We start from the raw sequence: 15,301 nt of genomic DNA, 5'->3' as shown, positions 1-15,301 counted from the left end.
ATCCTGAGGAGCGCAGTTCGCACTTCTCTGTTTCTTATTCTTTTTCGGCGGCTTGCTTTGGTATTTTTTTAACGTCCCTGCTTTCACAAGAACATCAATATCTGCTGCCAAATTTCGGCACTCCTCGGTATCGTGACCGTGGTCTTGATGGAAGGAGCAATATTTATCCTGACTTCGGCGCGTGGCCGATTTCGTCATCGGCTTTGGTTTTTCGAACATATCAGAATGCAGTTCGAAAATTTCCGCTCTCGACTTGTTCAATGGTACGAACTGAGCGGGTGGTTTCTCAGGATTGAGACGTGGTCCCAATCTGTCTTGTACCGGTGCCCTTTGAATTCTTTCAAAAGGAGTTCGGCGAGGATGTCCCTGATCGCTATGATCGGGCTTCCTCTTGTCTCCTCTGGAAGAGCTGTCTAAAGACCGTTTTCGACGGTCTGCCTCATCAGCACGAGAAAACTGGTCCGCAATGTCCCACATCTCTTGAGCTGTTTGCGGACTGCATTCAACGAGCTTTCTGTAGAGAGCTCCTGGCAGAATTCCATTTTGGAATGCCGAAATGACAAGTAGATCATTGAGATCATCTACTTGTAGGCATTCCTTGTGGAATCTTGTCATGAAGTCGCTAATCTTTTCATCGCGACCTTGACGTATAGAAAGCAGCTGAGCCGAAGTGATTCGGGTTTCAGCTTTCTGGAAGAACCTCCTATGAAAAGCATCCATTAGATCTCTGTAAGATCTAATGCTGCCTTGAGGGAGGCTATCAAACCACCTTCTTGCGTTCCCGATGAGCAGCTCGGGAAACAGCTTACACATATGAACCTCATTGAGACCTTGGTTCGCCATATTATACTGATAGCGTCCCAGGAAATCATGAGGATCCACTAACCCGTCATAAGTCACTGACGGAGTTCGGTAATTCTGTGGCAACAGAGTTCTGGTGATATCATCCGAAAATGGAGTCTTCAGCGCTCCATACATAGCGAATCCGACATCTCTACGGTATGGTGGAGATGGAGTTCTCCTGTGATTTCGGTAACAAGGAGGAGAAGGAACATATCGGTGGTGAGGATTCTTTCTCCTGGAAGATACGACACTACTGCGGTAGTGACTTTCATGTCTGGAGGGGGAGGGAGAATCCGCCGTTTTCTTCTCCGGCTTCTGGCTCTTTTGCAGGAATGTTAAGAACTCATCCTGCTTCTCAGCCAAGAACAACTTGACAGCCTCATTCAAATCGAGCTGCTGGGAAGGCTCGGTGCGATGACTTTTTGAGTGGTTTGTTCTTTCACCGTGAGAACTGGAGGCAGATTTCTCCAGAGGCTGTTTTCCAGACCTACGGGCTGGACTAGCTTCCTCACGTTCATCACAGACGGAAGTATGGGTATTATGTGATCTGGTACGCATTTTTTGGTGGAAGAGGATCAAAAACTCGCTTTTATCACAGTTTTGGTTTTCTGTGTTCCCACAGACGGCGCCAGTGATGATTTAGCGAATTTTTGATGGGAATAAATGCAAGTAATAAATGAAGATCACAACACTGAAAATTACGTGGTTCGATTTACTGAGGTAAATCTACGTCCACGGGAAGAATAGAGGGCAAATTTGTATTGCTTGATCTAGGTTACAGATTACAATACTGATTTGCTATATGAGATTCAGGATCTAGAGAACTTAACCCTGGTCTATCTGATCTAAGTTCTATTTATACATTCGAACTAAGATCGTGGTTTGCAGCCCTGGTAGGGGGGTTGATAACTGCTTAATACCACTAAATAGATCGTGGGTGTAATGGAGGTCGTGGAGATCCTGCATGGGTCCACTATCTCCTTGTTCGGTCGAATACTGAGACCGAACTGCTGAACTTTGCCGATCAGCTTTTGCCGATCTGAGAGTTGAGCTCGATTGGTCGGCTTTTACCGAGCTATAGGCTGTGACCGAACTCTTTGGTTGTGCCGAACTGATACTCTTTCTTGGGTTTTGGGCTGATGGGCCGTCACTGCTATTGGGCTCGCAATTATTGTTTAGTTGTTTAGTTCGTATCCCATCATTTAGGCAATTGAATATTTATCCATAAAATATTTTTCATTTGTCACATCATACATAATTACTTTACTAACATTACTTGTAAATGTGTACTTACATTTTCAACAGTAATTCCAATTATAGCTTAAAATTCCACATTCGACATGTAGGTATCACTGTACAACCACACTATTCAGAAATAAGATAAAACAAAAGAGAGCCCGCACGGGCTTAACTCAGTTGGTTCCTGGGTGGTAGATTGTCCCTAAGCAGACAGGATCGAATGCTGGCAGCCGCAGTGTGGGAGTTTCACCACTGTGGTGGCTCCTTGTGTGCTACTTACCAGTGTAAGTTCCTCCCACCTAATGGGCCGCTGAGGTACCGTGTTTGAACCCCTCCATAGCGATGTCGGGCCGGGTTATGGGGGCGCCTGGGGTGAGCGAATCACCTTTTGTCCCTAAGATAAAACAAAAGAGAGAACGCTTTTTCCTATATATTAGTAATTCGTATTCCTACTAGATTGGGCTCAAGTCATGACAATATAAATGAACTATTACAAAATTCTATTTTAATATAAAAATATAAAAAAAAGTCAAGAAAATTGAGAAAAATATAACTGAATGGTCGAAGGAAAATACGAACAAATTCAGATAGAGCTTGTCGATGATGACAATATTCACATACACATGTATAAGTAATCGCTATAGCAAGTGGCGGATCCAGAAATTTTGATTTGGGGTAACCGCTGGACGAATGTGACTACTATGTCGGAAAAAATCTATTTTTGGTAATGCATGTTAATGAAATTCCATTTTAATAAAGGGTTTAAGTTGTATTCCGACTCAGGGAGTGACGCATAAGCATTATGCGTCTTTAAAGACGCAACACAGTTGTGAGTCTTTCTTAAATGACGCATAACACTTATGCGTCTTTTCCTAGCGACGCATAACACTTATGTGTCTTCCGTCGGGTGTTAAAACAGGCAGAAGGCTTCGCAGCACAGAGCAGAAGCAGCGAACCAAGCGAACAAACAGGCAAAAATCTTCTAGGGTCGACTTCATCCGACGAATCCCAGCAATTTCCGACGAATTTCCATCATTTTCAAACATATTCCGGTAATTGTTCTTCAATTTGGCTAAATACATCCTTTATTGCATAATTTGTGTAGGTTTTCCGTAATTTAGAAAAATTAGGGTTTATGAAGAAATTGATGGATTTTTTGTCGATTTTTGTTGTTTTGTTGCCTATTTGTGCAACGAAGTTACTGAACAACACAGGCTGAGCAATTTCTTTGGTCATGCCCCTCTATCCCGCAATTTCTGCAACGGCGGGGAGCTCTCGGTTCATCTTCCTTGCGGACATCCATTTGATTAAGTATCCTCCTTCTTCTAACTCGGCCACGCGTTCTAGGAATCAACTGCTGAGGGGTGATGCGCAATTTCCATGAAGGTTCAACCCAATAATCTTCGTGTCTTGGTGCATCAAATGAAATCTCTGTTAGCATAATGGCCTACACAAGTATGCCGATTCTTCCACTTCCTAACTTCCCACATATCGTCATGCGACCTTTGTGTAACTGAAACCTCCCACTTACATTCTCTCGCCTTTTCAGCGTCGGTGGTGCTGATGATGCTTGCCTCTGTTGCTGTCGTTCCTGCTGGAAATTTGCATACGGTATGCCACCTTCTTAATTTGCTCTCGACGACCTTAAACTGTTTTTCATTCCACAAACTCCACATAGTTATAGCAATCTTCACATGTAGCTTGGAATCAAATTTTGTTCCCAACACAATCCGATGCGGCTCTTTCTCATCCCAATACAAAAGGTTGTGTTCATTATCAACAACATCATCAGATACTCCAGACGGACGACTTGATAATCACGAAAGAATCTAAACCCCCTAGGATTGTATTTCGGAAGTGGTTGTTCACCTTGCATAACAGGTTTACATGCTACTATCTCATCATCAGAACTACCATCAACATCATCAGCACCATCACCATCACTGAGATCGGGGTCTGGCTCTGTCTCAGATAGTGGCGCTGGCTCATCAAGATCATCTGCAACATGTACCTCATCATTCAATCCACCACCAACATCAACAACATCTACAACATCTCTTTGCTCATTCGTACTACGATAAAAGCTCATATGCTCCACCCTCGCAGATGATCGAATACCATAATCAACAACTGGTGGGATTTCTGAACTCCTCACAGGTGAATACTCAACAAATAATTCAATACACCCACTTGAATTTTGAGCATTGTTGAACATAAACATCACACTTTCATCATTGCAAATCACAGAACATGTATAACTCGTACCAGAAGCAAAGACTATATATTGTCTCCATAATAATTCAATTGTGTGTTGGTTCATATCTATTCTCATCGCATCACAGATCATTGCTATCAATTCAGAATAAGAAACACATGAATTTAATATGATGGAGCTCCTCGCACGAGGTGGTTCATAACCAATACTCATATGTGGTAGTTGAACTACTCTACCACCCCAATACAAACTCACAAATACTTGCATGATTTCTGCATCAAAAATATTTCCAAAAACAACAATTATGGACATTTTTTCTACAAGCCCTAATTTAATAAATTGGGTAAAACTAACAAATGAAAGCAAAATAAACATGAATAATGATGAATATACCTAAATTGAAGAACAATTACCGGATCTTATGGAGAAAACGTTAGAAATCGCCAGAAATCGAGAGAGGAATTGAAAGTGTATTCTGTGCGCTGCTTCTGCCTTCCGTGGTCTGTTAAACCTGACTGAAAGATGCATAAGGGTTATGCGTCATTACACTAAGACGCATAATGGTTATGCGTCTTTATCGACGCATAATGGTTGTGCGTCATTATCTAAAGACGCATAAGGGTTGTGCATTTCATTAATAAAGACGCATAACGGTTATGCGTCACTATGCGTCACTCCCTAAGTCGGAAGATAACTACACTCTTTCATTAAAATAGAATTTTATTACTAGCCTAGAACAAAAATAGAAAGATCTCCTACTATGTCACTAGTGGCTGTTAGATAATTATTATACATAATAATTGGGGTTCAATTGTCCCCTTGTTATGAATTGGATCTGCCAGTTGGCTATAGCATAGTACTCCCTCCGTCCCGCACTACTCGCACTTATTTCCTTTTGGGCGTCCCAAGTTACTTGCACTCTTTCCATTTTTAGTAAAAAAATTTCACCTACAGCCGTCATTTTTTACTTTCCTATACACTCATTCCTTAATCTTCGAGCCGAAAAGAAAATGAGCGAGTAGCCCGGGACGGAGGGAGTATAATTTACCAGGTTTCATCACATAAAATACATTAGCATCTTATTAATCAAAGCTATATACACAAGCTATAATATACCAAGTAACTATCAGTTTTCTACTAGTACAGAGCTGAGCTGTCATTCTAAGCTGCTTGTCATGAAAGTTTCCCCATCTCACTGCAATTATTGGAAGGCAATAATCAATTACAGTACTTATCAATTTCGCACGTCTAGTTGATTCTGACTCTATACCGAAATGCTAACCTCGTTGTGGGATTGATCATGGTCGATAAAATCTAAAGCATCTTCTTTGGTGATACATTGACACGGCTGACTCTGTTTTTGTGTGTCACACCATACCATACATATATCTTGTCGGCGTCTTTCACTAGCTTTTGACGAAATGTTGTAGTAATAAACTGAGTGCTGGCCATGTCTACAGAAAACGAGTTAAGGATCCACCAGTTTAAGCACACGAGGTAAAAAATATTGTAAAAGAAGTCTAGTCAGAATACTGCATTGAAATTTCTTTAACAAGCATCCTTCCTCAAAGCAAATTGATTCTTACGGTTCTAAAGTTTTGAAGTATCCTTAGTCAGAGGAAGCTAAAAGAAACATGCCATGATCCATGTTCATGTAGCAGATACTAAACGTCAAAAAGTTATACTATTAATAATAACACATAAGGATTGTTGGATATTTTAGTGTAATTGGATTAACTTGATTGATCAAACTGATCATAATGAGACATCAAATAAGTTGGAAGTGCGGAGTGTACACTTATTTGAATTCGCTATGACTAGACGGGGGTTCGGGGGCAGCGCCCCCGAGTAGCGGGGTCCAAGGGGCAGAGCCCCTGGCTGGTGAACTTTTGAAGAACTTTAAAGTTGTTGTACAGAAAATTTATCCGGAAATATAATTTCCCAAATTTGAAGGACTATTTTGCAATTTGATAAACTCGCCAAAAATCAGTTAAAATCGGTTAACCGATGAACAGACGCGATGCTTCGTTTCTGCCTCTACTTATTGATCATTTTCGGTTCGAAGTTTGAATCACAGAATCAACATACGAATATCTTCGAAACCTGAATTGTATCCGATCAAATATTGGTAGAACCGCCAAATTGATTTGATCTGAAAGTGTTTCACGCCTTTCAGGACATCCGAATTGTTCACGTTTTTGTCTAAACTCCCTAACAAGGACAACACATTAATAACAAACCTTCACTTTGACACCAATGTATTTCTCAACCCTACCCTCTGTATCCACTGAACGAGGCTCATCATCATCTAGATCATTATCGCCATCCTCCATATCCTGTACACCATTTTAATTGTAAAAGTTTCATACAGGAGCACTTGAAAATAAATAACATGTTACTAAAAGAAAGAAGACATTATAACAGATATTTCCATGTGCCTCATCTGTCACATGTTAGGGATGTTACCAATCTTTGAAGGCTAAATTAGACAATAGAGCAATTTGTACAACTGAGACCAAAAACCAATAAATTTTATCAGCGGATTATTCTTACACTTGGAACTCATATGAACTAGCACATTGAGGTCTAAACTCTAACCCTTATCGTTAGTGATGGCAACATGCAAAAGTTTTATGGAAGTTAAAACGATACACAAATTACAACTTCCACCAACATACAAGAATGAAAGTAGGGTTGATGATTCAAAATTATATGTTTGAGATATTTGTTCCTCTTAAAGAGGGTTTAGGTTGCTTGAATCCATCAATTCTTAATGAAGCATGGATCGAGGTATACTTATAGGCTTGTGGATCGTTTAGCCATGGATGCTTGTTAGCATGGTGTAAGTGTCTTAGCTTATTCCATCAATGACATTTTATTCCTCTTTCCACGTTATACATTGTTGATCTTCCTTATTTTAGTTTAAATTCAATAGTTATTGTTGGGTCTATGTTTTATCTATGATTGCTTTGAAAATTTGAAAACCACATCACAAAAAAATATTAGATCAAACATCTTTTTTGAATTTTCCTTGATAAATGAATCTAACATGTTAATATTAATATTTTTGTACCTTTTTTTTATCCCATTTATCGGTTCATGCTGTTTCCCTCCTATTAAAAATATAGAGAATGTGTTATAAAGGCGTCAGTTTTAATACGGAAGACTGAGAATCATGTGAAGATGCCCTCAAGAAAAACTGATCAAGACTAGAAACACAACGAACTCATTATCCTTCCACTGCCAAAGGTGGGAGGTAGTCACTGCTCTGTGAAACTAGCCTAACGTGGTGCCCTCTGCTCTGCTCTGCTCTACGGGACAAGAGACCGACCCCATGACCCAACTCCCAACTTGGAATGGGCGAGCCAGAATCAGTGTGTGAAGAAGTCCTCACGTGAAGATGTGTAACCTATAACATGCAAAGGCAAGAATTCCAGTTTAAACGGTTTATATTCAGTTTCTGTATATCACTTGATACAAACGGTTAAAACGACTCGAAATGAAAAAAAAATTTGTAGTGAAACAAGAGATGAAAATCGTATACCTACAGTAGAAAAAATCATCCCAAGTGCATTCGACTGCGGACGAGCTTTGCCGCAGCAACCATATTGGTGAGCGCAGGCATTATCTCACTGTATTTCCTCGTTTTCAGGCCACAGTCTGGATTGATCCACATGTTTTTGGCGTCCAGAACTGCCAGCATCGCCTCAATGCGCTCAGCAATCTCTCGAGTCGAGGGAACCCTTGGTGAATGAATGTCGTACACTCCGGGCCCGATGCCTGCTTCGTACTTCACTCCCTCCCTGAAAACTGAGAGAAGCTTCTGCTTCGACCTTGAGTTCTCGATTGTCACAACATCCGCATCCATGTCTTTAATCGCGCCCATGATCTCGTTGAAGTTCGAGTAACACATGTGAGTGTGAATCTGCGAGTATTAGCAGCGGTGTTGATAGTTATATTCATAACTGTAATTGGTGAAATTTACTTGAAGCGGATGCATCGTGCACACAGATGTACACAAGCCTTTTCCCTTCATTTTATATTGATTTCGCAGCACTCTAACCTGGGTAGCATCTTCAACAGCAGAATTAGTTATCCTGAAGGAGTGCACAGCCCACTCCAAGTAGAATGCCTGCTCGGATTTTCGGAGAGGCAGGCCCTCTCTCAAAGCCGCCTCATCGATTTGGATCACTTTGATTCCAGCTTTCTCAAGATCTTCAACCTCCTCCTTCATGGCGAGAGCAATTTGATAGCACGTCTCATGTCTAATGTGGAAAGGATGCGGTTAGAGACTGAATGCAATGTTTCTAAAATGTCTTGTAGGAGGAGGATGGGATATTTGTACCTGGGCTGGTCGTTCCTGACAAACGCCCAGTTCAGTATTGTGACAGGGCCAGTAAGCATTCCCTTCACCGGGCGCTTGGTCATGCTTTGAGCCAATGTGGACCAGAAGACTGTCATTGGTTTGGGCCGACTCACGTCACCATATATGATGGGTGGCTTCACGCACCTTGATCCATATGATTGAACCCAGCCATTTTCAGTGAATGCAAAACCAGATAGCTGCTCCCCAAAGTACTCCACCATGTCATTTCTCTACAGTTTTCCAATGTGACAGTTAGGTGTTTATTTTTCAATATTTGCAATTGCTTGGAGTTGAGCTCACCTCTGGTTCCCCATGAACAAGAACATCAATGCCGAGCTCTTCTTGAATTTTGATGACTTCTGCTATTTCACTCTTAATGGTTTCGACATATTCTTCCTCAGATATTCTGAAAGGATAATAGCAGAAGTCTCAACATCATAGAAGTTGAAAGCACCAAAGTTAATGTATGGCTGAAGTAGTATAAGAACGATACTTTCTTGCCAGCCTTATATTCACGACGAACTTTCCTAAGCCCAGCAGTTTGAGGAAAAGATCCAATAGTAGTAGTTGGAAGGATGGGAAGATTAAGCTTTTCCTGCTGAGCTTCCAGCCTGGCAGTGACAACTGTAGTTCTATGGTGGTCGGATTCCTTCAGTGCAGCAGTCTGAACATAGAAGCAAAAACAGCGGTCATAATTAAAGTGAAAAATGAACATACAAGATAAGCATGAAACAGAAAAGGTATAGTAGCATAGAGACTCGTACAGCCTTCTGAACAGCCTCATTAGTCACTCTTGGGGATGACCTTCTAGAAGCAAGAGCTGCTGCATTAGCAGAGAAGAACGCCTGAAAGGAAAGCGCGCGGTGAAGTTAAGACACTCTGCAATAACTCACATTTTGGAGTAAAATGCAAGATACTCGGCAATAACTCACATCTTGCAGCAAGATTAATGATGACATGAAGCTATTTTGAAAACACACCTATAACACAACCACTTGGAGAAAGTGGGAGATTAATATTAACATGCATTAGGACATGTGAAGAGGATAGTCAAATCAAGCAAGTTTCGCAAGGTTGCAAACTTCTTGAATCTCAACAAGCAAAGTGCTGATAAAGATTTGAATAGTTAAATGAACTGTAGACACAGTATAAATGGCAGCTCATCCTATGTTAATAGAAAATGAAAAAATATGCCAAACCAATAAGCTGGAACTTCAATGTACAAACAAGAACGAGAAAGTAACGATTTGCGAATTTTAAAAACATTTTTATGACCTGCAGAAATGCTAGTTATCTTCTGTACGAAAGCTGGAAAAAAATAAAACTGATCATCCTTTATAGCTGTTTCTGTTCACTTTCATGCTTGAGGATCCAATAATGCATAAAATAAAGTTAAAATTGTGAAAAAATTCACCAAACTTTGATCCACTTAGGCTTTAGACACATTTTCAAAATCAATGTAAAAAACTAATAATAACACATTTTGTTGATCTGTGGCAAAGCAGAAATGCCCAAAAATTTCCAAAAACCAGAAAAATAATTTGGCTTGTGTTTTCTCCACCCTGGCACAAAATCTGATGTGAGCCTCTTCAAACTTGAAAAAAATGGGTAATGGAGTACCTCATCCTTCTGTCCAGATAGTGTCTTTGCCAACACATTGACTTCAAGTAACTTCTGTGCAGCAAATGCAAGCCATGACTTCAGCTCTCCATCCAACATATTTTCATTCACCAAATCAACTGCGGTATGAAGCAGAGAACATGATGTGGATACCACGAGCTTGTCTGGATAATGAAAAGATAGAATCTTATAAGAGGTGATCAAATGTAGGTTTATGGAATCTAAAATCACACTATAAACTGATATATAATACATAAAAAGATTCCATATCTCATCTATCATTGACAATGTCTAGATCCACAATTAAGACATACTGTAAAGAAGAATGAGGTGCACTATTACAATTTGCTGCTTGACATCTTAAACACTTAAAAAAATACTGAGAAACCTACAGATGACTTTGTAGCATGTTATCTATAGTGTAAAAGGGTTTAGGAAATCACCTTTCGGCACCACAACCTCCAAAGCCTTCAAGGTACTTAGAGAAGCTTCAAGGTCATTAACCCAAATGTTTCTTCCATCAACAACTCCAGCAAAAAGATGTTTTCCAGGAGGAAATCCATTTCTGATTAGGTCAAGTGTCTTAGGTCCACGGACCAAATCAAACCCAATAGCTGTAACACCCTTCAACGCAGTAACAGTACTATATGCCTCAGCAGTGAGGTCAGCAAAATATGTCTCAATAAGGGCATTTAAGCCAGAAACCGAAGATTCCAATTCTTTATATGCATGAGTAAATGCATCCAATTGGTGAGAATCAAGATCCATGACAAGAGAAGGCTCATCAAACTGAATCCAGCTAGCACCAGCAGCCTTTAGTTCAGCCACAACTTTCCTTCATAGTAAAGTAAGAGAACAGTTCGTTTCAACATGAAATGTAAATTAAATGCACAATCAGAGCATATGTGATGATTTTACTTGTAAATAGGAAGGATCTTATCTATCAGGGAAAGAAGCGAAAATGACTTCTCAACCTCCTTTGCCCGTTTTGATAGTAATAAATAAGAAACAGGACCAACGAGGACAGGAATTGTATCAACACCGAGCTGCAATGATGGAAACGCCAACATAGACAAATTTAGTTAGCATAAATAAATATGAAAATTAAAACACAGAAATATATGACAGTAAAATTTATGTTCCTATAGTTATCATATGCTCCAACAACAAGCCCGGATGGATATTCTAATTTTAATAGACATAAACTAAAAGACCTTGCTAAGAAACACCAATCTTATTTCCTGCAAATATTGGAGTAAGTAGATTATGTATTCATGTAGGATGTCAACTCACATTTTTCGAAATCACTGGTAAAATAGCTTCAAATTGGACAGGGACAATGTACAAGAGAAAGATTCATATCTTGACTCAATAACAATATAACAAATTCACGGTATCGAGTCAATGTTACCCACCTGATATGAGAATGTTCCAGTGACATATATCAACTTTGAAATGTGAACAATAAAAATCAAACAAGCGAATATTTTAAACATAGGTGATACAGAGACTCAAATTAACACATCATCTGATGGATACAGTGAACTGTGCACATCAAATAATGGTGATTGAACTTACAGCTTTAGCCTCCTTATATTCTTGCACTGCCTTGTGAGATCCATAAAAAAACTCGACATCTGGCCCCAACTCTGGGACAATATAATGGCTGCTTCAACATGAAGTATCTACTGTTAAATACTGATATACTAAACATATATGAAAATCATGCTATACCTAAACCAAATAAAGCCATAAGGCACTACTTACTAGTTGGTATCAAACCACTTGGTCATCTCCATTGCAGGAACAGAGGCATTGCCCCTAGCCATTGAAAAATAAACTTCAAATCCTATCTCACCCCCCTTCCAACCGTATCTTGAGGGAACTGCACCCAACATTGAAGTGGTATCCAACACTTGATCATAAAACGAGAATGTGTTGCTAGGAATATACTTGATACCAACATCTGCCATCTGCTTCCAAATTGAGACACGGAGATCAGATGCAACCTTCTGCAGTTCCTCGGCACTGCTCTTTCCATCCCAGAAGGATTCCAGTGCAAACTTAAGTTCTCTTTTTGCACCCACACGGGGATACCCCACAATATGCGATGACATTGACCTGATCCACCCAGTAAGGCCAGACATAATCAAATGGTATCCTATATGCTGACAAGGATATAGACAATAAATACTATCATTTGAATCAAAGAACCCAGTCAGAACCTAAAGAAAGAGTCCAAAAGGCACATAAAAAGAAGGAAACAAAAAAATCCTTACTCTTTTTTGTTGACCAGTTGTATTTCTCTCACTTAAAGATAACCACAACGTTTCTCTTAAAATAAGACTCATCAAAAACTCTTCAGTTGATTAAATAAAGCCCCAGAGGAAAGCCCCCGCATAGATATTGGGAATTACATTTATCCAATTTAAATTCTGCAAGCTTTTTCCTTTATCCAGGAGACTAAAAACTTGAAGGAATGTAGCTTCATTTGCATAAACTAACTAATTAGACAGGCCGCATATCAACTATCATATCATCAAAAACCAAAACGGAAGCCCCAGACACCACTAAAATAAGCATAAGAAGTTACTGTTCATGATTGAAACTCCAAATCAATCATACGATACGCTGCGACAGAAGCAATATCACAAACACCTGCAAGTATATTCAAGGTCCTAAACGCAGCAAATATATAAACCCTAAACCCCCTATTTACAAAAACTAAACAAATGGTTTACCAAATACTAATGCTTATGATAGAGTGAGGGTGGCGAAGCAGAAAACCTGATGCGAAATTTGATGGAAACGAGAGTTCTGATTCGTGGGGCGGGGGAGAGAAAGAGGGGGGAGTTGGGTGAGGTGAGAGCGGCGGGAGAAATCTGCCTCATGTTGTGCTGCATTCATTCGTGGTCACCAATCAACATATTTTGTGCATAGAGCAGCTGCTATCATTTCGTAAACTTCATCCCTTTTATCTTCCTTGGTTTGTAGATTGATTGATTTCGCTTGGTTTGTAGATTGATTGATTTCGCTTGGTTTCTATACCAAGTATGAGGAGCTTGTGATGCGTCTGCAGTCTGTCTGTAGTAGCTCCAACTTGAGAGAGATGCGGCGGTGCTGCTAAAGTTTTCAATATGTATTTTTTTTAATTATCGAAGGATAGATTATTACTACTAGTCGTTGGAAAAAATTTAAAATAAAAGTATGACATTTTACAATATGTAAAAAGATAGAAAAAATTGCAAATGTGACGAACAAAATTTCCTGGACATTTTGGCTTTAATCCGTAAATCCAATCTAAGCAGAGAATTAGTTGAATTCCGTCATAAGGGGATTCGATACATCTGTACTCAAATCCAAAAATAAAAAATAAAAGAGCTAGGTCAATTTGTCATTGACTCATAAGAGTGTCCACAATAAGGCGGACACGCCTAATAACCCCGCCCCAGTTTTTGTCCATAGCCCCAGTTTTGTTATTCATAGCTCCAAAATTTTGTGTCTGCCGCTATAGTGGGCACCTCCAATAGCCCCCAAATTTTATAATCAACTTTCATTTTATAATGTTTTAAGTAATTATGAACAAATTTATCGGACTATACGTAATTAGAAGAATACGACTATACGAAGTAGAATTAATAAAATTGTTCATTTTCGACCCCAAATTGTAGTGAGATAAATTTTTATAGATGTAGAATTGGAATGGTGTGAAAATAATGAATAGGGTGGGTTGTATTTATAGGTGAATTGAAATGTATAAAAAAATTCGGCTATAGCCGCGGCTGTCGGGGCCGCCAATATAGGCGCCGCGCCTATAGCCGCGTCCTCGCCCCGGAGTCGGCTGAAGCCCGTCCGCCCCCCTACCGCCCCCATTTCAGTGTCCGCCCGCGCTCTCCACTATAGCCGCCCGCCCTCCGCCCCAACTCGCGGCTATAGCCGCGGGCGCCTTATAGTGGACACCCTAAATATGGCATATGAATAAATTTTGTGACATATGAAATAATTTTGTTGTAGTTCATTGACACTTTATCAAATAGATATTAAAATCTGTGTCATAAATAAATTTATCTATTTTTTCAGGATAGAAGAAGTATTATATAATAGTCTATTTATTTATTTTTAAACCTAAATTTTAACCCTTTCGTTCCAAGTATTAAATCGATTCGTATTTTTTTCAGAATGTCCCAAGTTAAACGAATTATTCTTTTTATTTTATTGGCATTCCTATTTTGTTATATTTTGTTTATTTCCTTTAATCTTTCAAACGTCCTAAACATAATTTTTTAAAATTTTATGACGAGAATAAATGTCCAGTCAAGTTGAGACAAAGGAAATAATATTACTCTATGATACTCTACCTATATAGTTTAATTATTTTATATGTTTGTAATTATGTTATATTTTCTATGTTTCTTAAAATAAGAACTTTGTAAGCGGCATCAGTTTTAATATAAAATTGATAAAGTAAGAGAGGAAAAAAGATAAAAAAAAAACAAAAAAAATAAAATAAATTAAGAAAAAAATGTTGTGAAATTAATATCACGTGGAGTCTATTTCTAAAGATAAAAAGTGAAAAAATGAATGCGTTTCTATTTTTTGAAACAGATAGAGAATTATACTATTGGCCAATTCAATCACAATAATTTCAACAAATTGTAGTAATACCCAGCGCTGCATTTAGAGCATCTGCAGCGGTGAGTGGACACCTATCCGTTCGTCCGTGCCAGCGGCGCAACACAGCCTGCTCGCCGCTGGCACGGCGCTGCTCGATGCATCGAGCACGTCCGTGCCAGCGAGCAGCTGACGTGGCGCGTTCTGATTGGCCAACGGCATTTCCGTTGGAAATTCATTTTTTTAAAATAAAAAATAATACTCCCTCCGTTCCTTGTTAATAGAGGCGTTTCTTTTCGGCACGGAGTTTAAGAATAGTGTGTTAAGTGGTTGGTGAATAAAGTAAGAGAGAATAAAGTAAGAGAGATGTAGATAGAATAAAGTAAGAGAGGGGATTACTTTTTACC

At 39.3% G+C, this 15,301-nt stretch overlaps 1 protein-coding gene across 3 annotated transcripts; it reads right to left on the bottom strand.

Annotated features, from left to right (window-relative positions):
* Positions 1-7,429: 7,429 nt before the first annotated feature.
* LOC121786987 (5-methyltetrahydropteroyltriglutamate--homocysteine methyltransferase-like) lies at positions 7,430-13,400 on the bottom strand. Of its 3 annotated transcripts, none has more exons than XM_042185576.1 (13): positions 13,071-13,400; positions 12,051-12,404; positions 11,862-11,949; positions 11,202-11,329; positions 10,727-11,118; positions 10,284-10,447; positions 9,428-9,508; positions 9,161-9,327; positions 8,964-9,069; positions 8,643-8,893; positions 8,361-8,562; positions 7,842-8,222; positions 7,430-7,706 (listed from the first exon to the last, which is right to left on the bottom strand). In XM_042185576.1, exons 1-12 carry the CDS (start codon positions 13,184-13,186, stop codon positions 7,857-7,859), a joined length of 2,415 nt encoding a protein of 804 aa, XP_042041510.1. In that variant the 5' UTR covers positions 13,187-13,400; the 3' UTR covers positions 7,430-7,706; positions 7,842-7,856. The 3 variants fall into 3 exon arrangements, with proteins under 3 accessions (XP_042041510.1, XP_042041519.1, XP_042041527.1); XM_042185585.1 differs by having other exon boundaries at positions 7,846-8,222; XM_042185593.1 differs by lacking the exon at positions 13,071-13,400 and having other exon boundaries at positions 12,051-12,168; positions 12,248-12,278.
* Between the last annotated feature and the right edge of the window lie 1,901 nt (positions 13,401-15,301).

The sequence above is a fragment of the Salvia splendens genome, chromosome 2 (assembly GCF_004379255.2).
Source record: "Salvia splendens isolate huo1 chromosome 2, SspV2, whole genome shotgun sequence".
Classification (NCBI taxonomy): Eukaryota; Viridiplantae; Streptophyta; class Magnoliopsida; order Lamiales; family Lamiaceae; genus Salvia; species Salvia splendens.
The sequence above is the reverse complement of the archived record's forward strand: the minus strand, read 5'-3'. Positions and strand labels throughout refer to the sequence as shown.